The sequence below is a fragment of the Meleagris gallopavo genome, chromosome 1 (genome assembly GCF_905368555.1).
Source record: "Meleagris gallopavo chromosome 1, MGAL_WU_HG_1.1, whole genome shotgun sequence".
Lineage (NCBI taxonomy): Eukaryota > Metazoa > Chordata > Aves > Galliformes > Phasianidae > Meleagris > Meleagris gallopavo.
The window spans coordinates 13,510,975-13,538,382 of NC_139404.1; the positions used below are offsets into that span (position 1 = coordinate 13,510,975).

At 35.4% G+C, this 27,408-nt stretch overlaps 1 protein-coding gene across 4 annotated transcripts in view; it reads right to left on the minus strand.

The window, feature by feature from the left end:
- Positions 1-14,454, minus strand: part of SRPK2 (SRSF protein kinase 2) — a 36,836-nt gene extending 22,382 nt beyond the window's left edge. For all 4 annotated transcript variants that reach the window (XM_085216970.1, XM_085216979.1, XM_085216961.1 and 1 more), the window contains exons 1-7: positions 14,321-14,454; positions 13,706-13,793; positions 13,384-13,471; positions 8,498-8,604; positions 4,074-4,239; positions 2,135-2,160; positions 448-694 (exon numbers count right to left, since the gene is read on the minus strand). In XM_085216970.1, the coding sequence (XP_085073096.1) occupies positions 448-694; positions 2,135-2,160; positions 4,074-4,239; positions 8,498-8,604; positions 13,384-13,471; positions 13,706-13,793; positions 14,321-14,436 (838 nt within the window). In that variant the 5' untranslated portion in view covers positions 14,437-14,454. The remainder of the gene's footprint in view (positions 1-447; positions 695-2,134; positions 2,161-4,073; positions 4,240-8,497; positions 8,605-13,383; positions 13,472-13,705; positions 13,794-14,320) is intronic.
- Positions 14,455-27,408: the final 12,954 nt, after the last annotated feature.

Consider the following 27,408-nt stretch of genomic DNA (forward strand, 5'->3'; position numbering starts at 1 on the left):
ACTTTAAAATCTAAGTTAAGGCAAGAAAGGGGACTAGTAGGGCTGTTGGAAAAAAAAAATAGCAATGGGAAGTGGTTCAAGATACTGTAACTGAGGAAACAATGCAAGACAAGAATGCATGAAATCTACAAATGCTTTTGAAAGTACTACAAATCTTTAAATCAATCAACGTCAAACAGGGATTCACCATAGAGACAGGAATATTTATAGCTTAAGTAGAACAAAAAAACTCACACACACACACACAGAAATGTATAACATTTCTATCAAAACTGAAATAGTTTATAAGAAAGCAACAGAAACAAGAAAGGAGTTGGACCTTAACAACTATGCTCCAAACCACTTAACTTAAAAAAGAATTTTAACATAAAATGTTGTGAATAAGCTGCAATTATTTTCCCTTCTGAAACAGTAGGTTCGAGGTCAATAAAAGCAGATGACACTAACCATCATCATTTCCAGCTTCTTCATCTACGACATCTTCGAGATCAGCTGTTTTTAGTTTCACCTCTGGGTGGTACTCATCTTCTTGTTCATTTGATGGTACAGCTGAGGTTACATTTTCTTCTATTTTTTTCCTTTCAGCTTCTCGCTCTAGTTCTTCTATTTCCTGCAGGCGTTTTTCTAACAGCTCTGCTTGCCTCTTCTGTTTTTTCTTCAGTTTTTTCTTTTTGTTTTTGGATATTTTCCCAACCTGAAATAGTAATAAAAACAAACCAAACAAAACCCTGAACAATTCTCCTCAAAGCATCTTACACCAAAAGCATGCAGTATGGCTCCTTTTTATTTGAAAGTACTGGTTAGTAATTAATAAGTAAATAGACTGCTGATTCTATTTTACTTCAAATGAAGTACAACCTAGGGTTATGCGTATCAAATAAAACTATAAAATCTTAGATGGTTGTATATACTTTTGCATTGCTGTGTATTAGACACAAGGACAAAATACAACTGAGATGACACTGTAAAATTCCTATAACCTAAACTAGAACAATAATTTTAATCTAGGTCAGCAGATGATACTATTGTATGTGGAAGATGTTCTGCTATCATATCTATTTATTTACGCATAAACTATACACCATTTCTCTCTCTGTACAACACAGGTAATGCTCAACAAAAATATGCTGAGAAAAATTACATAAGAAATCCAGGAAGACTGAAAATACTAAAGAATTTGAAATAAGTCCTTTGCTGTTCAGTTATTTCCCTGTGAAAAGAAAGCAGTTTTATTATTTCTGGTCCAAAACATATGATTCACAAAGAACAGATGGTGATCATTAAACATTTTGCATTTTATATAACATAAGGATTAAAAAGTCCGGGTCTAACAACAAAGGAAAAAAAAAAAACAACAGATTCTTGCTAAGGCTGAAACAATTTATTATATTTTAATTGAATTCTGACTTCTAATTTTACTAGTAGGTAAATTAGCTTAATCCAATTTTCATTCATTGTACAGATATCGCAATAAGATATCCTCATACAATTCAAAAATGAAGTGCAATGAACAACAAGAAGTATTCTTTTCTCAAAGGTTTGTCCATAAATGCCATCATCTTCAAAACAAGTTACATGACAGTCAAAACCAGACAATTAATTCTAACTTCCATGCATGTTGTACTCTGATTTAAATTATATACAGATTCTGAATGCAGAAAGTAGGTTCAGCCTTAGTAGGTTCAACTACTAAACAGCTCTGCTATCAGAGGTTCTTCTACTAGCACATGGCAAAAAGACACTTAAGACCTCATGAAAAAAACTACCTTTTCAGACCTTGCTGATTAAGGCACTGAACTTCTGCAGCTGTCTGCAATGCATGATAGTTGGTGCATGCATGCATTCCTGTCAGGATATAAGCTGAATGGATTATTCTGTGAGGGATTACAATGGCAATGCTTAGCTTTCTTTTATATAGCTATAGCATTTCTAAGAGAATTTCCATCAGAGAAATATTGTGTTTAAAACTGGCCAGGCCAAAGACATTAAAAGAAAAATGTTCTCTGAAACATAAAAGTGTCATTCAAAGGAAGCTTTAAAAAAGTATTAATACTACTAACAGTCTAATAATTACTAATACCTCCAGAAACACAGGAAGTAAGATAGTTGATCTGAATTACATAACAATACTTACAGGCTTTTGCTGTGGAGCTGTACTCACTGCAAAGAAAAAAAAAAATTTTCAATACACATTTTTATAAGAATAACTCTACAAATTATATTTAAAATGATTTAAAATCTTATTTTCTGCCAGCATTTTAACTCCTTACAAATGCCTCCTGCCTGGATTTACAGTGTCTCCATTAGACTGTCTGGAATTAGAAGGATTTATCATTAATTTCTGTTCTCTCTGTTGTGGCTAGTGGAGAGTTGATCAAAGTCAGATAGGGGACTCCAAAACAGTCGTGAGTAGACAGAAACCATTAGCTGACTTCAGAGAAGTCACAGATGAAATGCACGCAGTCAGCTGACTGATCAGACGCAAACAGATTTTAAATAGTTCAGGCAGTATCCACACAGATGACTGTTGTGTTGGACTGAACAGGAAAGTCAAATATTCACACTTCCTTCCTTCAGAAGCAGAGTACTCTGATAGGACTGCAGGCATGAAGAAGTGCGGATGGCAAAAAACACTACAGCACAGGGAAAGCTCCTCCAGCATGCACCCTTTCCTACACACGTCCCAGAGAGATACCATCAATGATTGGCTTGCTGCAATTACACAAGTCACCAAGTCACTGTGCAAATGCACAGAACAGTAACAACAACAATATGTCACCCATAGAAACACCATCACCACCACCACAGGTGCAGAAAACTGCATTTGTGTCCCTGAAAGGGCAGTGCTGTCTCAAAGGTTCTTAAATCTGACTATCATCACCTCTAAAAAAATGCAATTATGCAGAACCTATTCTTAAAATGCTGTAACAAAAACACATCTTCAATTCCTGTGTGGAATGCCATGTATTCAATTGCAAACTGCCACGAACAAAGAGTGATAAGAATTCCATCAATATATTCCTTAACGTTTATTTTAATGTCAGGAAGCAATGTTAAGTCTGCTTCCCACACAGGCAACATACAGCCTTTAGCTATATGATTCCCCATTATGTAAAATTTAACACAATATACTAACAATTTATAAGATTTTGCATGTCAACATAAATAATATTGTAAAACAGCACAATCATTGTTAGCTCAACAAAAAAAAATCATATTCATAGACTGAGTCCAAAAAATGATGTTGAAAAGAAAATGCAAAGAGTCTGGAAATAAAGTGCCACCATGGAAATATTTATGATTTAGGCTACAACGGCTGATATAGTAGGTATTTGTACTATATCTCTATAATTTTAATCCATATATATTTTTTCTGGTAACATTACAAAAGTTTTAAATGCTTTGTTTCTCCACTGCCTGTAGCTGATGTGTTGGACTACAAAATAAAACAGTGACCGTGCACAAAAAATCTTTCAAAAAGCCATATTTCCTTCTGCGTGTCTTCACTGATAGCTGTGAGCTCCTTCACTTTGGTTCCTCCTAGCTAAACATATAGTGTGCAGTTCCTCCCATCTAAGATCTTGGCAAGCTTAACAAAGTATTTCACGTGCAGTGCTGGGAAGAAGGGCTTATTGTGTATTCATTCAAGTACAATAAATGCTGTTTTCAAGAATGAAAAGCTATGGACTGCAAGACTTGTCACTACATCTTGAGAATAAGTTACAACTGGCGAAAAGACAGATCATTTCAAAAGAACACTGATGATACTGTAATAGAACCAGACACAAAAGTTAGATGTGACTACTAATTACTGCCAGTATTAAAGATGCAAGTCATTGCAGCTTGCAGGGTGGGACTGTGTTCCAATAAATCAGGCATTCCAAAAACCTGAACATGAAAAACTGAGAAGAAAACATTCCTTTTTAGCTCTCCAGAGTATGAACAAGAGTTCAGTGGACATACTTTTCTTTTAGTGCGATTATTTAAAATGTTCATATGCATTAAAAAAAGCATTGTTAGCATTAATTTACAGACACAAATTTACTACATTGCATTTAAACATACTGTCATACCTGCTGAGCCAGAAGGAGGAGGAGCTCCAGCTTTCTGCCATTCAGTAGCTTCAGCAGCCATTCTACGAACGTAGGCATCGTCCACACACATCAGAATGTTTTCTGGCTTAATATCCGTATGAATGATCTTGCACTTGCTGTGTAGATAATCCAGACCTTGAAGAACCTAATTGAAAAATGAATTTTATTTTTGTTTCCTGTTAGCCAGAACAAGCTAAATGTGTTTGTTAGCATAGAAAAAGAAGTTCAACCTATTGCCTACAGTCCATACGTGACCTAATATACTCAGCTCATAAACTCAGTTCTAGAGACATTGACAAGTTAGACACTGGCAGGCTGAACTGTTTTAATGACAGCAACCTGATCTCAGACTTCCAATTCCCAACCATTCTTCAGCTGATCTGCACATGTGTAAAAAAACTTGACAGATTCTCCTTTGGAAAAGAAGGCAATAAGGGGAACAGTGGATGAAATCCTAACTGTAATTTTCCTTACAACTGCAACAGTAATTCAGCTTTTAACATGACCAAGATATCTCATACGGAACTGTCTACCTGTATTTGTTACCTGTATTTTTCCTCTAGTCCTTCATATTCTTTGCAGACTGAATTTTGCAAGCTCAAACAAAACTTGCATATCCAAATTCTTGAAAATGTCTTCTGGGACTAAAGTAAAAACATAATGACAAAGCTTTCTCTGATTCTGACTAGCACAGAAATACAACAGTTTTTAGAAGTATGTTTTAGAAGTGGTTTTAGAAGTATGTTAGGTGAGACTTAGGTATAAACTGTGGAATGTCAATTACCCCAATTAATTAGTACAGGGTAACGAAAGGGGGTAAAAACCAAACTATTGCTATAGTAAGCTTCATAAATACTGTAAAAAATACATCAGCAAGAAAAACAAAGAAACCGAAACCTAGGTGACCCCACTTAAAAGACTTATTTCAGTTTTTATAGAATGTTCTGCAGCAGGAAATAGACCTCCAGACTCCTGAGCTTCAACTACAGGAACACTGTGCCATTCTAGGTATTTTATAAGTAAACTAGCACAGGGCTAACATCCGTGCTCTGATGATCCCTGAAAACATAACTGGCAAAGGTGAGCCTTAAAAACAAAGCATGTTGGTTCTAAATAGTAGTAACAGAATACAAAGACATCAGCCCACCACTCAGTACTGAGCTAGTACCAGACTGGCATGTTCATCCTGCATGCCTGGGAGCTCAGATAAGAGAATAGTAGTTGCATGTGTTTGATGTTTACACTCAGGCTAATGCATCCTAGAAATATCTCAAGTGCTTTGCTTTGCCTTCTCCTGTGCTGGAGCTAGCCTCAAACAGCAACCTTCTGAAAAGCCTTCTATCATGAGCATGTAAAAGCTCACTTGAGTAAGGCTCAAAATCAGTGTGAATTGTGCATCTAAAAACTGCTGTGTTCTTTATAATCTGGATTCTTCTTGCAAATTCAACATACGCTTGAGTACGTGCCAAGTCAATCAAAATAACATAGAGTGTATCACAAATTGAGAAATGCGAAAGGAAGACTGGCTACCAGTGAGCGGCTGGAAAATCTAGAAAAGATCCCCTTAGCAATAGCAACACAAAGATTGAGCTCAATAACCTCTTCCTTCCGTCACTAGAGATGACAACAACAATCAAATATGTGTAAACTGAAGCCAAGATAAAAAATTCAGCACACAGAAAGGCAAAAACATTCAGAAGAAGTACTGTTCCACTGTGATGTGCAGAGACGGCATTAATAAGAAACTAGATTACTGTTACCCACTTTAGCAAGATGGCTTTTCCCCTGTTCAAGTAACAATTTTAGGGGGACAGTTTTATCTTTCATTTTGACTGAGTATTATTTTTTAGAAAAACAGATAATAGACTATTTTATCTAAAATTACCAGCAGTCCCACGACTGGGCTCTGGGCAGCCTGGTCTAGAGGCTGGTGACCCTGCCCATGGCAGGGGGATTTAAGCTAGGTGATCTTTGAGGTCCTTTTCAACGCAGGCCCTTCTATGATTCTCTGATTTACCACAAGGACCACTAGGATTTCATAATGAGAAATGATGCTCTTAGCAACCGTAAAATGTAGATCAGACTGCTTTATCCTAAAAATACTATACCACTATACTAGTAATAAAATGCATGCTGCATGTACTTTTTTTGCATCATAGTCTGAGATGATGGACAATAGGGAAAACAATTCTCCTTTTTATTTATTTCTCCACTGAAAAAAAAAAATTATGTGCACAATGTATTGCAACTCTGAAAAATTAGAACAGGTCCTGTTATTGCAAATGCAAATTACAAAATTGTATTTTCTCCCTTGTAAAAGTCACACGGTTAGTTTCATATCAAGAAATACAACCATCGTTTGCAGTAACTAATTAAGAATCCCTTTTTTTTTTTTCTTTCTTTTGCATTCCGGGAGCTACATCATACTGACACATTAAACAGACTACTTGCTCTACCACAGGTGAAAAGCAAAAGTGAAAATTTTCATTGCTCCAATACACAATGCTAGTTTTAATAAATACAGTTTCAGTACATGATGCTTTCAAAATAGACTGATGCTATATATTTTAGAACTCAAGAATTAAGTAAATGCACACTTCTAACTTCTACCTTCACTACACAAAAGAAACTGTGGCAACCAGCCCTTTTTTCAATTCTACAGGGGCATCTCTTGCATGACATTTCATATAACTCTGCCCCAAGGGAAGAAGTACTGCTTAAAATTGAAATGAGTATGAGATTCTTATTAAGAAACTCAGCTCTCAGCTGCATTTTAAACCAACCCTTAATTTCACCACAATGCTCAAAAATACTAAGAAAGTGGGGAAAAAATTCCCAATCGTAATATAAAAAATTCTTTTTCATTATACCATTCAGCTATAATACTTTTTGAAACAAAACGGTTTATTTTACTGAGCACCACTGCAATAACTGAACTGTTTCATATTCAAGTTTTATAAATAAGCTTTTAGAATATGCATGGCACTGGTTTTCTGATTGCATCTGGAAGGAGAACATGTCCTTCAAAACCTCTCCATCGTGCTTCCCATATAATTCCATTCCTAAGGCAGCTCCTTGCTAACCCCACTTCTCACTGGGTTTTGGTTACCATCCCTGAAGGCCACACTTCAAATTCTCCTTTGCAAGGTTACAGGCAAAGCCATGTGAAGCTGTGTTCAGAAGTTCCCAGCTTCCTTCCAAAAAGAGATTGTTTTTAGCTTGGATCCATCCAGTGGTCTGGTTTACACTCTGATTCTGCAAACAGCCATTGTAATGTACGTAAATCATAGCAGGGAGTTCCAAAAACTGGTTTGTTGCTAAAGGCAGTGTATAAAGAAAGTACACTGTAAATTCCCATACTTTGGCCAGCCTCCAGGACAATGGTGCAACCATAGTGAAAACATTCCAAACAAAAAAATGACAATGCTTACGGGAAACCACGGATATTTATAGACATGTACTAATACAAACAGACACATTCCCGTTCCACAGCAGACAGCTCTGTTCAGCTGGAGCACTGCATCAGATCAGCTACTTATTTTGGGTATGTGAGCCACCTGGCTGCATAGAAATTACTGGACCTACAATTTCAACTACTTACTAACAGCTGCATCAGAGCAATCAGTTAATTCCGATCAAAAAGCTGATAGGCTGAGATTCATCAGATGGCATACAATAAAGATTTTGAAGAAATAACTATTTCAATAGACAGGTTATTAATACAACAGGAGTAATGTTGCTGAAAGACAATACAAATTATTTAAATGGCAATCTGAAAATATTTATGTATTGGCTAAGTATTAACTGCACATGGATTAATAGTGTATACAAAATCACAGATTTTTTTCATGATTTTTTTTATGTTGAGACAATACCTCTCTTTAGCTCTCAGCAATTTGGTTTCCACAATACAGCAAGAGAACATATTTTGAAAGAACATTTCCCTATAAGTTGTCCTGGCTTCATCTGGTTAGGTCTCTGACTCGACAAGAACTTAAAAATAGGTAAATAATAATTTTCAAATAACAGTTTTTTCCTTTAGAATCAGGTTTTTTTCAGAGACAGATAAGCTTATTAAGAAGCATATCATGCTGATGGTTTTGTCGACCAAAACTGCAATTGAATACAAAAAATCTATGGATAAGACCCATTGTTTCAGCTTTTTATTCACCAAAACAGTACTGAAAACTCCCTTATCAGTGGGATATCTTGATAAAAATAATACAATATGCAGAAATGCAGGCTACCCAATAAGAGATTCCTACAAACCCCCAGCTCCCTGGGGTTACCAATAAAATTATCTTATCAATAATTAATAAGAATTAATCTGAAATGTCACCATTCTAACCTTCAAAATGTTAACAATGGTGGAAAAAGTTAATTAAAACATTAGCAAATCTTACCTGTCGAATTATACTTTTAACACAACGGATGGGAAGGCCTTGATAATTGGACTTGATTATCCATTTTAGGAGATGGTGTCCAAGTACTTCAAAGACCATACAAACATCTGGGACTTAATTAAGGACAATTTCCAAACAAACTTGTTAATAACATGAACCACAAACGTTTGCCTGTTGGTTAAAGCAATCACCATCATGTAATCACAGTTCACTCCAACTGATCAAAACACCGTTACTACATTTCAATAATATATAAACAGGAAAAAAGAACCATGCCCAAATAGACCAATTTAAAATAAAACATTTTAATGGTGCAATTCTTGTCCTTTCTTCCCAAAGGTAAAACAGTGTTAGGGTGAGTAATTAAATTGCTAAATAAGTAATAGATTTTTGTTTTCTTTGAAATAGTTCGAAGTACTGATTTGTCCTATCATCTCTAATTTCTAATAAATTTTAAAAGACAGAATAGAAGATTTTAACAACAGCAGACTACAGCTGTAGTGTTTTAGAAAAAGAACTATTCTAAACATCTTTCTGATTAGGTTCAATTGAGAAACACTTGAAAATAAAGACTGAAATAGTAAGACAATGGATCTCTTACTTCATACAGTTTTAACTGCAAAGAATAATGGCAATCACCAAAGAACTCAGGAACAAAAGAAAAACAAATATGCAAAAACAACAATGCCAGAAAGTTTAATTTGATTCAGGATCTTTCCAATAGCAGATAATCAGTGAAGTGTATTGGAAGAGAGCAAGATGTAGACACTTTCAGTGATTTATGGTTCAGAAACCTCCTGAGTTAGAAATTCTATGTTTCATACATCTGAGTAGACTATTTTCTTATTGAGAAAATATTCTAATATTCCAAGTAATAGTAAATAGCAAGAAATTATATACTACACCAACTTAATCTTCAGGTATTCATGCTCTGAGAATAACCTTAACATTGCTGGAACATGGAAAGAATGTTAAAATCTTAACTACACAATCCCATAACTTTGCACAGAATAATGACAGAAAATGAATGAATTAATGGTTACTTCAGGAAAATCTCAGTGGATGGAAATCAGATCCTCTCTATCTCAGAGACCATTCACAGGGAAACACACTGTTAGGTGAGAAATCTTACCTGACTTACCAAAGTTTTAATACCTAGTATCTTAATGATGATCTTAGTGTCACTGTCTTGAGTTAAAATGATGCATACCTTGTCTATGGGTCTACCATTTACATTCTTCTCAAGCATCTACCCATATGAATAAAGCTATGTGAAGCTGAGAGGCAAGGAAGGACAGGATACAGAGAAAGGAGATGCAAGGAGAATGGGAGAGGCAAGCAAAGAGAGGGAGAGCTACAGGAGGAATGACATCTACCTGAGAAAAATTGCAGCCTTGAGGACTCTGATAAACTCAAGGCATGCTCAGTACTGGGGAGGAAAGTGGGATGACAGAAAGACATGCAGAAGACTCAGTGTTTACTAGAGACATGTTAAAATGTGACTGCTGTCTGATTCATAGTCATGACCTGAAGAATGTTAACTGTGAGCCAGTGTGTCTACAAACAGTGAGGAAAGCTGTGCACTAATTATTAGGAATCCAGCCTTGTGAGCTCTGGGATCATCCCACGACATCAAGTGCCTGACATATGAGTGTGTCCAAGTAGTCCTCCAGAAAAAAGAAACCCAAAGCCCACACTGTACACACATCCCTTATGAAATGTTCTTTGAAGCAAAGTCTGGGGAACGTTTGAAAGAGGGAAACTTAGCAGAATAGGGAAAACAAGAGAGAACAAACGTAACATGTATCAGCTGACAGCTTTAAGTACTTAAAACTGTTATTTCTTGATTAAAATCTTACATGCAACTATCTATTTATCTACAAACATACTACAGGATTATTTAGAAATCTGATGAGGCTTACAGACTAGTTAAAACAAAGGACAAAATTCTGGTACCAACACAGAGCACTTCTGGATGTATCTCAGATGTTTTTGTGTAAGCAGCATTAAGGCCCTACGGCATTTAATTAGTGCTGTTTATTCTTTGAAGATAAATTTATTACAATTACAGAATCACAGAATTATTGTAATACATGATTATTTCCTTCTTTACTTTCTCACTTGTCTATCCAAACACTTGTTTCATTGTGTGATTATCAGAACCTGTGGTTAAAAAATGTTCAATCATTTATTAAGGTTCTAATAAACATCCAGTGTAAATAAAATTAATGATCTACACTTACTGAAAACATTACAGTGCCCCACGTTCAGAAATTGTTATTTCCTGATTAAAATATATATAATTGTAGTATTTTTAAAACGTACAAGTAGCTAACAAAAATTATCAGTCTAGCGTAGCATAGCATACGTTGTCAAAATCCACACGTTGATAAACACGTCTTACAGCTCCTAAGAGAAGGGTGATTGTTTCCAGACACACAGCCCAGGCCAATGGCTCTGCATATTCACAGCCCTGTGCCACAGCGTTCTTTACAAGCTTCCCCGTTTGGAATTTTCATTACATTTTGTGGTGTTGGCCACCTGAAGGATTCACCCATCTCTCCCCTGTCTTTCTTTGACTTCTGAAGGCATTCCGAAACCAACAATCAAACATCTGTGATGCATACGTTGTTTTAATTTACAGTCAAAGAACAGATATTTAGTGATTTTCCCAAGGGACGCCGGAAACAAATATTGTCTGTCTCCCAGCCTGTTCATCCCAATAATACTAACATAGCATTAATAGCCTTTTTTTTTTTTTTTTTTTTTTAAATTAATGAAATCCAGTAGCAGCAAGATGTTAAAAATAGTTAGCTGCTCCCTTCTAAAAGAATCTGCACCAAAGATTTTTTTCACCTCCAGGACTAAAAGGACTTAATCAAATAACCAACAGAGCCAAATTTTGATCAAATAAGTCACACTACTCAGAATGCACAATTCTGCACAATGCAGAATTTCTGTTCAGGAGACAACTCATAACAAAAGCTATCACACTATCATATTTGCACTGGTGACTATTATACCATTCTCTCCCAGTAATTAAAACATTTGCCTTCCATATAAAACAACTTCTGAACTGCCAGAATTTTCAGCATGAAGGTAAAACTGAAATAGAATAAATCAGTATCAGTTGTCCAATTTTAATCTGCTGATGCAAAGTTACCCGAGTTCTTATTTTTCACCAGTAGAGTTCCCTTTGGCTTTGTCAACATAAATGCTATAGCTGGAGACGCTTTCAAAATACTATTAGTAACAGAATTTATTCCTCATAATCATCTTCAGAAATGGCTTTTACCTTTAACACATGTGTATCTCACCAATAATTTAAGAATGTTACCAAGAAATGACTCCATTAAACCAATAAAAATTATTTCTACACATAGGTATAAATACATTTTCTTATTCCCCACTTCATATTACTGTTTTACAATGAAAACAGAAGTTAAATCTCTGATTTCTAAAAATAACTTCAATTAGTTTTCACCAGAACAGTTGTCTTAAGAGCTGACGTGCTTTGATGACATTATTTTTTTTTAGTGAACACAGACAATAGAAATATTTATACAGCACTTCTCAGGAGCATTTCAGCTCAAAGATATTTTTTGTAGTCCAACAACACTGAGAAATCCCAATTAGGGTTCTTTGCCCCATTGTATTAACAAGTTCCTTGGCCATAAATCATTTATAAACAAGTTGAAATGACTGCAATTGTATAGTTTATTTTAATTAATGGTAATTTGATAATAAAACCTACAAAAAAAGCAGATTACACTGGCTTCACTGGCATTGAAGAGCTTTCTAGCATGATAGCTAACCAATGCAGCAGCCAGGCACCAAATAAAATGAGAGAAAACAGTTAGGATCCTACTCCGCAAATGAGAATACATGTCCCCATACTCTCCCTTCTCACTTATTACAAACTCTTAAGGCTTCATAACTAATGTCAATAGACAGATGTGTGGAACAAAAACCAAACATTTCTTCCTGGGAGGATGCTTTCAAATTCACTGGCAGTCATCTCCTAGATTCCTCTCCTGGAGGACCAGAGATGGTGAGGATATCTTAACCTAATCTTCTGAAGACTGATGGCATATCACCAAAATCTTGAGCTCAATAGAGCAGGAACTCTCTTGGTTGAGCAGTATGAACAATGAGGACATTTATTAGATCTCCAAGACACAACAAGTATACAAATAAATACCAGTTGTAGGTGTCAATGAAAGAATAGTAACATAATAAGCCGCTAAAATACCTAATACAATTAGCAAGGATAACTCACTTTAGTTCAAGTATAAAAATACATTCATAGGCCCCAACTTTTCCCTGAGAACAATGCTCTGTCACATCTTGCACCTCCTTCTCCATCCCCCTTTCTCTCTCTCATAGCATTAGAATAAAAATCTTTAAAATCTTGGCCAAAAAACAAACAAGATCATGTGGCCAAAAAAAAAAAAAAAAAACATAAGAAAAGTTTTTCCACACCCTCACACTTCACAGAAAAAAACAGAAACAACCTTCTTCATGACACTAACACTTTCTTTCTCCTTACTAGTCTAGAGCAGAACATGCATACTGTAAGCCTCACCTATTACTAATCTTTTCAGTAAAACTGCTGTTTCTAAACAACCTTATCCTTTGTAGTTCTAATAGACTGTGACAGGATTAATGTCTTTTGTTAATTTTTATTTTGCACTGTATTTAAAAAAACTAAGCTATTTCACTCCAGTGAGCATATTACATATTGTACCATTCCTTCCATCTACACTTACGTTGATGTTTCTGCACTACTGTTTTAAATTAAGACTACCTAAAAATAGCCAGAACGAAGAGCTTTCTTATCTCCACAGATCACTATTGATGAAGATGCAATGTTTTCAAAAGGATACGTATTCCATTCATTCCAGAAATTTTGAAGTCATCGATTAGTTGTACAACCATATCTTTGTTGGGATCATTAGGGTCGCTTTCACGGACCTAAACCAAGAGTGTAAACACAGACATTTTAGGGAACAACTGACATGAAAACACTAAGTAATTTGCTTTCCACCTGAAGTTAATATTTTGGAGCTTTAGAAGTCACAGTAACATAACAAATAAGCTAGTTAGGAAAAAAAAGTTTAAACAATATATCCCACTACATTTTTTAATTTTATTTGTTCTTACTGTTATGGTTGTTATTGAACACTATACTACATGAGTGATACGTACACATTTGAGTAATTTTATTTCATCCAAGGCTGTCTCTGTGTAATGCTGGGCACTTTTTACAACTTTCATTGCAACAAATCTTTTTCCCCTAGAAAAAAACAAGACCAAAAACATTTTCAACAAGTACTCTAAGCTAAAAGGGACATTTTGAAGGTTTGGAAATTTTAAATACAATATTTCATTACCTAATGTATTCTGCTAGAATACTACAAAACTGAAACTACATGGAAAAGCAACTTCTAACAACATTTTGTTAATTGTCTGGCTTATTAAATATTTTATCTCCTTGAAGCTAATGTATTTAAGAGGTATCACAGTAATTATATTTTTTCATTAAAGATGCAACAGAAATAAAAATATTATCTTACTCTCACATGTTCAAGACAACATGTAAATTCAATAAGCAAAGCTAATCTGTCAAATAAAATAGTTACACATTTCTGAAAAGTTTTATAAATCACAGCCTTAACCAAGGGCAAAATTTTAATGCAGACACCTTCCTGCAAAAAAGACTGCATACATCTACATAAGTTTATCATGTGCCAAATAAATAAATAAATAAATAAAGGCTACTGCAAACAAAATCAAGTGCATGGAAATAAGTAGTTCACTTACTGCATATCCCAGCATAGCCAGACTGTAGAGAAGTGTCCCCATCCTAGCTTTCTAATAACATGATATCTGCCATTGAAGAGATCGCCAATTTTCACTGGATGATAGCCACCTTTCATGAAAAAAAAGTAGAAGAAGATTAGAGAGGAAAAAAACAATACCTCTCAGTTTTTCATTTAAATCTTGCAGAATAATTTCTCCTTGTAGTGTAACTTTTCCTTTTCAAATTGTCCTGACTATATATAGGAAATCTAAAATGAAACATTAACTCTAATGTTAAAAACTCTGCCTTACTTGGCCTGGAGGGAAAAATACTCGTGTCCTGTACATACTATAGAGTTTATTGGCCCTTCTCCTTTATGGCTTTCATTTGTGGAAACATTACCATCTGTTCTGTATTTCCCCAGGCTTATCTTCTACTTCACAGAGAGTAAAGCAAAGATCTACATTATTTCGTTCTCATATTTGAATTTTCTTCAGCCAACATATTCTTGGATGATTGCAAAAACTCAACAGAGACTGTTTTAATTCCCATTTGCTTCCTACTAAAAAAGGCGGCAATAAAATACCTCACCAGAAAATATTAAGTACAATGTCAAATTTAGTGATGCTCTTCTGCTTGGATCCTGAATCACAGCAGCAATGCATTTTCTCAAGTCTGAGGCTTTGATAGGGATGAAGCAGAGGGAGCAAGCAGCTGCAGGCTTCGCCCAAGACCGCATTTTAACCCATCTGCAGGCCATCCACTCAACCACACTGCCGAAGTCCCAGCTGATGCCCCAAGCCCCACTGTCAGAAAGACCAACCCCACAGCTGGAACTCAGGTTTCAGCACAGTGTGAAGTAGCTCTAAGAGGTAGAGGTGATGTCCACTGCTCCACTGTGAAGCTTTTTCATATCCTTCCTATTTCAAGAGGCATTCTTAAGCATGAGAAAGACAGCTGATCACACAAGATTATGATTTGGACCTAACACACTAATAAATGTCCACAATTTTGACTAAATTGCTAAAAATAATACAGCTACAACTCTCCAAGAATTGCCCATCTGCCAAGCAACAAGGAATTATCTCTGTGGCTCCTTCTGGTCTTTCAGAATGTCACACCCAACTGGCCTTTGGCAGACCCCTTCACTATTGATTATTCCACTTCAAATTAGGAAAAGACTGCTTCCCCTAAGTTGTTGTATTTGTTTTGAGATCTCCCGAAAACCCTGTCAGAACCGGAGCCCAGCTCAAACAACGATGTCAATTTATTACTTAATTGCTTGGATTTAGTACAGGGAGTGGGCTGTTATCTCTTTCTTATCTGTGGAACAGCGGCATCAAATCTAAAAATATTTATATCCTTTCTTTGCTAGTAGCATCTTTTGCCTTGACAGACGTTCAGGAGTTTATTGGTGAGCTTGTCACAAAGCCTTTCAGAGCAGACTAATAAATTTAATACAATTACACGATAGGATTATAAAGATTAAAGATATTTCACAGAATTCTAAAGCTTGGATAATATATTGCTAATATGAAATAACTTTAGAAACAAAACAAAACTACTAATTTAAATTTCTGCTTGGCCATCCTTGCTGAAACAGCTGAGGACAAAAATATTTCAAAATCCGGATGAATATAATTATATTAGAACAGTTACCAACTGGTTTAATACAAACAAACAAAAAAAGTATTCTTTGATAAATTCTTTCCACAAAACTCAGGATGATCATGTAATAGATGTGAGAGGAAAGTCAAGAGAGCAAGTACATTATTCTACCTTTCTATTACTGAAAAGGTTTACATCAGTGAAATACATCAAGTCTGCTGATCTGACAGCAAGGATTATGTAAAAAGCTTTCACACACAGTTCAGTATCACAGCATCATTTCTTCTGATTTTTGTCCTGCATATATCACTGCAAGAAAACAGAGACAAAGCATGAAGCTTTATCCTCTGTACACAACACCTAGTTTTCACACCTGTGAAATCTATGGTTTGCAACACAGATTTTAAATTAAACAATACAAAAATTTCTGAAGTGTTTTACAATCTGCTTAAACATATGGTACTATTCAATCATTCCTGAACATAATTACATAAACTCAGGAGAATATGGTGATACAGGTTGGTTTAGCAATAGAAATCAATAAATTCATTTAAGTACGAATATATTAGTTTGGTAAAAGGCATCAATGAGTGCTAGTTCTAAAACTTCCCAGTTTGGCTTTGCTTGGTATGTGAATAGCCCTTTTTTTCTCAATGATCCAGCTTCAACAGAAGCACTGAACTCATAATAGAGTACTTTTATCTTTGCATCCACCAGGTGCAAGGGCTTTTTCTTGAATTTCACACAAACTGTTTGGAGTTATAGTGCACCAAGATACAAAATTGCTTATTATGGCACAACAAGCAATGGAAATTTGCCAAATGGGGATAAACAGCTTAAGGTCGGCCAAAAGTCACTGTGATGAAGCTGAAGGAGAAATAAAGGGGAGGAAGCAGGCGGTCGTATGACCATTGAACATTAGCATATATTAATGAGTTCCTGGACAAGAATGAATATGTATGCCAATGCATCACATACATATGTTTTAAGTATTTAAACGTAGAACCTGAACTCCAGGAGCGTGTGCTTGATTTATCAAATCTGGTACATATTGTGAGGAATAAAGGAATGTCAGATTTCCAACAACACACTGGAGTTAGGAGAGGTTTTTTTTCTTCAGATGACCATGGGAACACAACATCACTCATGCAGCCCTTTGCATAGCAAGAAAGGTATAAGTGTGCCTTTAAGCACAAAAAACAAAGGCTAGAAGTAATTTTTAAACTATTTACGTTTTGACTAAGTAACAGCATTAACACTCAACAATGAAGAACTTAGACTTAAATACATATTTCTATGAACAGTTTTGTTTAAAAAGTGCTGTTTAAGTCTGCTTCTCTGAAGATATCCTTTGGCATAGAAGAAATCAAAGACACTGACTTCAAGTCAATAAACCAAGGGTTGGTGAGTGATTTTAGTAAAATCTATGTATTGCAAGAATAGTGACAATAATATGATTATATAATAACTATGTATGTTAAAGCCAGGCTATTTTAGCCACTACAGGACACATAACTAATCTTAACAATACAACAATATATATTTATTCATTAGTATATATGAAATTCATAAGATATTTTCTATTGTCCTACGCCACAACAGGAGCAGTTCTGGAAATATTCCTTACTGTTCCTGTATGTGTTATTCCTTGACCTTTCCTGATGCCGTCAGCAACGTATTATTTCTGCATAGGTTGTGAACAATCAGATAACAACACAGTTAAGTGCATTTTAAAAACCGGTGTAATCCTATGACAAATGCAATTACTTTATTTCCAAATACTCACAACCAGAAAGCATTTTCAGAAGTTCGAGAGAAATTATGAATTTTTGTAAAAACAACACTGGCATTTGAAAGTTATTTAAAATCCTTTCCTCTAGTCTGAATGAGAAAAAATATCATTTAATACCTACTAAGAAGCCATTTTCAATGATGCCAAAATAAACCAGGCAACTTAAACAACACTTTTTCTTATCTGTAGCTGCTGTTGGGATTACAAAAGATTGTCATACACAATATGCAAAAAATTGACTATGTAAGAAAAAAGCAAATTAATCTTCTGATTTAATAAGAGCACATAACACAGACTTAATAGTTGCACATGCTTAAATGAAAAAATACAAAACCAAAAACAACTAAAGGAACAACGGACTGATGAGCCAACAAGAAGTAGTTTATACTGCTTTCTTCTACAGTTCTAAAAAAACAGGAAATTGAAGTTGTTATTTGAAGCATTTATATCTATTATATATAGAAAGGCTCTGGAAGAGACTCATTGCAGCCTATCAGTACTTGAAGGGAGGATTATAAATAGAGGGAGGTTGTTTACGAGGTGATTGTAAGACAGGGGAATGTTTAAACTGGAAAAAGATTTGGTGAATATTAGAGGAATTGTTTCAACAGAGGATGGTGACGCACGAAATATTTTACCAAGGAGGTATGTGATGCACATTTCAGACTGAAATGGAGCATTCAAGCAGTAGAGTGCTTGGGACTGTTAGATTTTGTACACTTAAAATGAATCCAAGTTCAGACACTTTTTGTAATATCAAGAAACTTCTCCAAATTCTCAGATAGATCATGTTATATTTGATATCTACTTATGCAGAAAAAAAATTTAATAAAATTTATACTTGCAAAACATCTATGAATAAATGTACCAAGCTTACAATTTGCATATAAATTTACCTTCAATCTAATGTCTCAAAAAAAATACAGCACGCAAAAAATAATACAGTACTTTATCATTCAAATACAAATGAAAAAAAATCTTGCAGTTTTAATTTTGAATATTTCAAACATGATAATGAAGTGACTGGTCATTAAATAAAAAATGTATTTATGTCACATACATCTCATTCTCTTTCATTTCACACACTAATTTTTTATTTTTAACATAATTTTCAAAAAAAAATTTGATAAAGATTACAAGTTGAATGCAGAAATTAATTCTACTGCAAACATGCGCTACGCGTGCTATTTGCTTTAATTTAAAAGTGACATTAACTGAAATCATCTTCAAATTTATTCCGATAATTTTAGAAATAAATTTCTATTATAGTAAATGGTAGTTTAAAAATAACATTGAACTAATTTATTAATGAAATAAGTGTTCATACAAGACAATCTTATGGAGTAACTTCCAAATACATTAATAATAGTTTAATTCATAAAGTGTGTAAAGTTTGACAATGAATGATAAAGAACGAGTATTATAAGAAAAAACAAAATATATCATGGCCTCTCTAAATTTACCTTTTTTGCCTTACACATTTCTTTGTTCCTAACAGTGTTCAGTTTTACAAGTAAAAAACAAATGACATAGAGAAAAGGAGTACAGGCATCATCAAATACCAATTTCATCTCCTAACTTTAAAATGAATTTCCACATTGGTCTCAAGGGTAGCAAACCAATCGTCCATGTTAGAAGAATACTTATCCTATAAAAACTAATATGTGAAAGGATCTAATTACAACCTGAAGATACCCATTTAATGGCAATACACTTTGATACCCTATACAATATATAAAGTATAAATATTACAATAAAAATAAGTTAAATGAAACATATAAATAGCTGATCAATTAATAATCTAAACTGCCAATGTAATTCACATTTTGAAGTACTAATTATCAATTGGATTAAATTTTAAAATTAATTAATTTGGTCACATAAATATAAAATGTAGCAAATCAAGAAGAGGTTAGACTGAGGCAATGTGGTGCAGTTAATAATTAAAAATAAATTTTGAAACTGCTGATTTTGTTTTTAAGAAATTAACTACTAAGTTATTTACAGAATAAAAGCAATGCTTTGAAGGAATTGGAACATTACACATTATGCACTCATGTTGAGCAACTGTCAAGATAGTACCAAGAACTTCCTGCAAGAAAGAGAAGAATTTATTCTAGGAAACAATTAGAAAACAGTGCTTCTTTCTCAAGCTACTAATCTGATTTGGTTGAAAGGTATTTTCATCTACAACGTGCTGCACTCAGTATCTAGAACAGAGCATTTCCTATTTTCTTTGAGCAACCAAGGAAGCATAACTTTATTCCTTTGAGTATTATGGTTTATCTGTACTAACAGAAACTGATTGAAACTGAAAAGATCTTAGTCTTTTATGCTGTACTTTAAAAATTGCTATTGTGAAGAGCAGGAAGAATGCTGTTCTGAACACTGACTGTAATCTGTATAGTGTTTTTCACTGCGCTTTGTTTAGGATTCTACAAGGACATTTTTGTTATGTTACATTTTAATAGTGAAATCAACTTCGCATGCTTTTCGCTGCTAAATTTGCGTAAGTTCATGGCTATAGACATGATACTGTTTTGCTTGCAATCATAGACGAGCTAACGAAATCTCCATTTTGTATTTCTATCCTTGATTGAAAGATAATGCATTAGTCAATAGATCTTCTAGTGAATATGACATGAATATTATGTTCAGCCTGTTCTTAAGTATGCTTAAAATTTGAATTGTTTCTGATGGCTTTAAATTTCATGAAATGACATGAAATTGTGGACAATAGGATGCACTTATCTTAAATTATGCAAAAAAAAACTTCATCCATAAGCTATTTAAGCCTTATTTTGAGTTACTTCTTAATCTAAATTTGGATAAGCATCTTATGTAACAGGCCAATACTATATTTTCTCTGCAGTAATCACGGTACTCTTGTCACATCTAGGTTATTCATCATATCCAGCTAATACTTATGATGGTGCACTATTTTGATCAAAGTTGCAGTGGGATGCAGGCAGCAATAAGACATGACAACCTACAAGTATATTATAGTAAAACAATTGCAACATACTCAGGATTTTATTTAATGCTATATTAAACAAACCTCAAATAATGAAATCATAATGGAATTGCTTATTCAAGAAGCTGAGCTTTGCAACAGCAAACATGCTGAATATCTAAATGTAAAAGTCTCAGGAAAACAATAACTTAAGAAAAAAAAAAAATGACTTAACTGTATTTTACTGTCCCACATCATGGTTGAACCATATTGCTCAGTTATGCATACCATAACGTTAAACCAGACATGTTGATACATACTGACAAATTAAAGTGCATTATAACTAAAACGGGCACACAGTTTTTGGGAATTTTAATTAGAAAAACATGGAAGTTGGAAGGGTGAGCTAAGGGGAAAAACAGCAAACTTTTGAAAGGGTCCTAAAAAATGAAAAGGCCTTAAAAACCCCCCCAAAACCGGGTTTTGTGGGTCCCATTTTTGGAAAGGAAAACCCACCTTTACAATAACCCGCGGGTTCCTCCTGCTCCTCATCGTCAGCCCCGAGGATCTCCTCTTTTGGCTCTGGCGGGGGGGGCCCCGGCAGGGGGGGATTTGGGGGGGGCGGGGGGGGTGGGGGTGCTGGGGGAGCTTTCTGCTGGGGCTCTGCCTTGGGGGTGAAAGAGAAGATTTTTAGTAAAGGGTTTGGTCAGCAGGTTCCCTGGCTGTCCAGAGGAGGGGGAAAAAACCTTGGGAAACCTCATGTCCTCACGGGTATCTTTACCATCATCTTGTGTTTCCCCAGGGGGGCCCCTTATTCCCCCAAAAGCACTTTTTCCGGGAATTTGGATTTATTCACAAAAATAAGACAAAAAAAGAACAAAAATCAAAAAGGTTGGAAAAGACTACTAAAACCCCCTGGCCCAACCCCCAACCCATCACCCCCATGTTCACTAAACCGTGTCCCCCAGTGTCACATTTCCCCTTTTTGGGGGACTCCACCACCTCCCGGGGCAGCTTGTTCCTGAAGGAGCCCAGAATTTTAAATTAATGAAAAGAAAATAAAATCTGAGACCTATGTTTTTTGCATGATGGGGAAAAAAAATTTTTTAAAAGACACCGACAAAATCAGGTTTTTTTAATTTTCTTTCCTCTAGCTGAATGAGAAAAAATATCATTAATACCTATTAAGAAGCCTTTTTCCCATGATGCCAAAATAAACCAGGGAACTTAACACAATTTTCCTTATCTGTGGCTGCTGGGGGGATTACAAAACCCTGTGTCAGTACACAATATGCAAAAAATTGCTATTAGTAAAAAAGAGAAAAATTAATCTTCTTTTTTAATTTAAGGGCACATAAACCCCTTTTTTGCCCTTTTTAAATGGAAAAAAAACAAAACAAAAAACAACAAAAGGACACAACGAGACTGCCACCCCAACCAAGAAGTATTTTTTTAGCTGTCTTTCTTCTACAGTTCAAAAAAAACGGGAAAATTGAAGTTGTTATTTAAAGCATTTTATATCCTATTATATATATAGAAAAGGCTCTGGAGAGACCTCATTGCAGCCTTCCAGTACTTGAAGGGAGCGTATAAATAGGAGGGGGGAAGGTTGTTTACGAGGTGGATAGTGATAGGACAAGGGGGAATGGTTTTAAACTGAGACAAAGGAGATTTAGGTGAGATATTAGGAGGAAGTTTTTCACACAGAGGATGGTGACGCACTGGAACAGGTTGCCCAAGGAGGTTGTGGATGCCCACATTTCAGACTGAAATGGAGGCATTCAAGGCCAGGCTGGATGTGGCTCTGGGCAGCTTGGTCTGGTATTTTTGGTACACTTAAAAATGGAATCCAGAGTTGCAGCACACTTGTTTGTCAAATAATCAAGAAAACCTTCTCCAACATCTCAGGTACTGATCCTATGTTATTTTTGATACTCATACTTCATGCAGAATAAAAATACATAATTGCAAAATTATATACTTGCAAAACATCTTGAAGTATATGTGACACCACGAGCTGCTACAATTTGCATATAAATTTATCCTTCAGATCTAAATTGTCTCAAAAAAAAACAACACCAAAAAAATAAATTTACAGTACTTTATCATTCAAATAACCACAACTGGAAAAAAAATCTTGCAGTCTGTTAATTTTTAATCTCTTAAAACTTAGAATCAAGTACCTCCTTGGTCACAAATAAAAAATGTATTTATGTCTATCCATACTCCTCTATTCATCCTTCTCATCATTGCCCACCACTAATTTTTTTTTCTTTTTACACACTGCAATTGTTCAAGAAAGAGCATTTGGAGTAGAAGAGTACACAGTTGATCAGAAATAAATTCCACTGGCAACATGCACCGCCTGCACAGCAGCTGCTATTGTGCTTTTGCTTTAAAGGACATTACTGGAAGTTGCATGCTTACCAAATTTATCTGCCTGATATTTCTTTCAGAAAATAACATTCTTCTATTACTTCAGTAAATGGCTAGATTTGAAAAAGAGCACTTGGAACTAATTTATTAATGAAATACAGTGGTTATACAAGACAATACGTTATGGAGATAAATCTACCCAAAGTACATAAATATGTTTAATCATTAACTGTGTAAAGTTTAGGACAGAATGGAAGCAAGAGAAGGGAGTCATTCATAAGATAAAGAACAAACATACTTCCATGTGCTCCTGCTTCCATAAATTCTACCTTTTTTTGCCTTCATCATTCCTCTTCTGTTCCTAACAGGTGTCTCCATGTTGTACAATGTGAGAAAAACAAATGGACATAGAGAAAAGGAGGTACAGCGCATCCTCAGACCACTATTCATCTCCCTACACCTTAGATAATGCATTTCCACCAGTCTGGTCTCAAGGGGTCAGCAAACCAATCGTCCATGTTAGCAGAAAGCTCTCATCCTCTTAAAAACAAATCACTGTGAAAGGTTCTACATTACAAACCCTGAGATCCCATTTAATGGGCACAATACCACTTTGGATACCCTGATCACATATCATATAAAGTACTGAAATATTACAAATAAAAAATAAGTTAAATGAAACACAGTAAAATAGCCTGCACTCATATTAATATATCTCAAACGCTGTCCAATGCTAATATCCACAGTTTTGGATGGTACCATCATTTTATATCATTCGGATTAAGTTTTAATTTTATTAATTTGGTCACATAAAATGACACAAATGTAGCAAAATCAGTAACTGAAGGGTAGACTGAGGCAATGTGGTGCAGGTAATAATTAAAAAAAATCGACTGAAACTGCGCTGATTTTGTTCTTTAAGCAAACAACTATTAGAGCTATTTATTTACAGAATAAAAGCAATGCTTTGAAGGGAATTGGAAGCATTACACATTTTGTCACTCATGTTGAGGCAACTGTCAAGGAATACCAAGAACTTCCCTGCAAGAGACAAGAGGAAGGAATTTATTTCTAAGGAAACCAATTAGCAAAACAGGGTTGCTTCTTTCTCAAGCTACTATATCTGATTTGGGTTTGAAAAGGGTTATTTTTTCCTATCTACAATCCGTGCTGCACTCAGTATCCTAGAATTCAAGAGCATTTTCCTATTTTCTTTTGAGCACACCAGGAAGGAAGGACATAACTTTATTTCCTTCTGAGGTGATTTATGGTTTTATCTGTACGTAACAGAACACTGATTGAAACTGAGAAAGATCTTTGTTCTTTTAGTTTGCTTGTACCTTTTAAAACAATTAAATGCTACTGTGTGAAGAAGGCAATGGAAAGAAATGCTGTTCTGAGACACCAGCCTGACTGCTAATTCTGTATCAGTGGCTTCTTTTGCCATCTGCTTGCTTTTGTTTAGGATTCCTAGCAAGGGACATTGTTGTTTGTTTATGTTCTGTCACATTTCTGAAGTATAGGTGAAGATCAAGTCTTCAGCACTGCTTCTTCGGCTGCTTAAATTCTGCCTGTAAGTTCAGTGGCTCATCCTAGCATCACTGATACTTGCTCTTCTGCCTTGACACAATTCACAATATTGAGTCGAGGCATCAATCTGCAAGAGATCTCCATTTTTGCTATTTCTTAGTCCTTGATTTGGAAAGATAAGATGCTATCTATGTTGCAATAGTATCTTCCTATGTGAAATATGACATGAATATATACTTCGTTCAGCCTAGATTTCCTTTTATAGTATAGAACTTCTTAAAATTTGAATTTGTTTTTCACTGAAGTGGGCTTTTACACATCTTTGACATGAACAATTCAGACATTAGGAAAGTTGTGGGTAACGAATAGGCATGCTAACCTTCACTCCCTTTTTAGAAATGTAATTGCCAAAAAAAAAAAAACTATCATACCATAAGCTATTCTACAGCCATATTATTTCGAGTTATAACTCTTCTTAATTTCCTAAAATGTTGGATGTAATGACATGCATTATGTAACGCAGGCTCGCATATACTAAATCTATTTTTCTTTTTTCTGCAGTAATCACTTGGTACTCTGTGGTCTACCACTACTAGGTTATTCATCATCATCCAAGCATAAATACTTGATGATAAGAAGATGAGACACTATTTCTAGATTCATAATGTTCTGCTAGTGGGTATGCAGAGGACAGACAACCTCCACAGGCTACACTGACAAACCTTACAAGTATATTAACTAAGTAACAACAATTAGCAAACACTACTCAGGATGTTTTTATCTTTTAATCGCTCATTATTAAACACACCACAATCCAAACAAAATACAATGAAATTCTATTTTTAACTGGGAATTGCTTAATTTAACAAAAGAAAAGCTGACGCATTTCTGCCATACAGCAAACACAATGCTGAATATGGCTAAATGCTAAAAGGGGTCTCAGGGAAAATCAATCACCCACTTTAAGAAATAAAAAAAAAATGACTTCAAACTGTATTTTACTGTCCCCCACAGATCATGGTTGGACCATATTGCTCCAGGGTTATGCAATAACCATAACGTTAAAACCAGCACATGTTGAATACATGTACCATGACAAATTCAGGAAGAGGTGTCCAGCTTTGTTTTGCTGGGTTGTTTTGCTACGCTTCTATTTTGGAAAAGGTAAAACAAGAGCAGTGAGGGTGACTAAAACCATGAAATGCCTTCCATATGGGAAGCTTCTGAACATGCCAGCATTCCTCAGTCAGGAAAACAGTCAGCAGAGATCTATAAAATCTTGAGAGGAACAGAAGAATGAATGGGAAGTGTTTGTTCACTGCCACACCCTACACAAATTGAGTCAAGTTCAGAAAAACACTACATAAAAGCAACTTATTTCTGCAAGCTTTTTTTTCTTTCTTTTTTTTTCTCCAGGACACTACAGATGAGGGAAGCATACCTAGACTCAAGTAAGGATCAGTAGAAGTCACGGCACAAAAGCCTACTGGTGGCTCCCACAAAACCACCCCTGACTCAGGAAGCCAAGAGCCAGAAGCTGCTGGAAGGGTAGCCCTGTGCCCTTCCTGAGGTGGCCGCCCCGGCCGGGGGAACGCGGCCGCACTGTGGGCTGACCCAGGGCAGCCATCTCATCCTCAGACACGCCTTCCTCTTCCCCAGCAGATGAATCCTTCATGACTGATGTGTAAAACAGGCTTCAGGCCTCTTTATCCAAAACCCTCATCGTAAGAAAAAGATGTTTTTACTGTTACTATCAAGCAATGAGTAAGAATGCATTGCAGGCAAGATTGCTATACAGTGAGATTATGCAAAAAACCAGCATGGTGTTCTCCATTTGGGAAGGCCTAACCCAGGAGGGACCTTTGTGAACACTGCAGGAAGTATGAACTACTGGATTTATTAATGTAAAGACTACTTTTCAGTAACAAAACTTTACCTTGAACACAGCTAATGCCTGTACTTGATTCTCTTGCCTTTAGAAGGGCATTGTCTCAAAATGAAAACTGAGTTATGTCACAAAAATGCCGGGGGGAGCCAGAAACTCATGAGAGTAGGCTAAGAGTTGCCTCAACCTAGGGGTAGAAAAAAAGCATCCTTAAGACTTTCAAATGCACAAATCTAGGGAAGCTTATTTACTTACAGAAAATGCAATTAAAAAGAAGTTAAATGACTCCTTCATATATTTAATAAGATAAAATTTGGAAACAACAGTATTCGAACAATGTTATGAATCTCCTGACATGTACACAGAGGCTCTTCGGGGAATTTCAAATTGAAGAGAAAAACAAGGAGGTGGGGGGAGGCTAAGGACCAGCAGAAACATTCTGTAAGCCTCCTAATGCCAAGACGTGAGCTTTACAAAAGCTCTGAGTGGGTGTGGGTCCATCTGGAAGGAGCTCCAGCGATGTTTCCCTCCAGCTCCAGAAGGCAAAAGCTTTCATGCTTCAGGGCAGGACTCCCAGGTGCTGCCGAGCTTGAAGTCCGAAATCTCTATACACAAGTCTCTTCCAGCTACTACTAATTGCTCAGGGACTCAATTATTTGGACCTCTTTCTCTTGTGTCCAAATGGTGTCTGTTTTACTTAGTTGAACTCTTGCCTATTCTTTTTCCCAAATGCAGATTTAGCTTAATTAGACAAGTAACTGCTAACAGTAAGCTCTTTGAATGTGAGACAGACTGAAATGAAGGCTTTCTAAGTAAATACATGCATAGATCAAGCAGAAAAAAATGTAAGAGATCAAAACAAACCCTAAGTTCTTGCTCAAGGAACAAAACAATGTATTTCAAATAAGATCTTAAATGTCTTGTTAGAATTACAAATAATTTCAAATTTTAATAACAATTATGC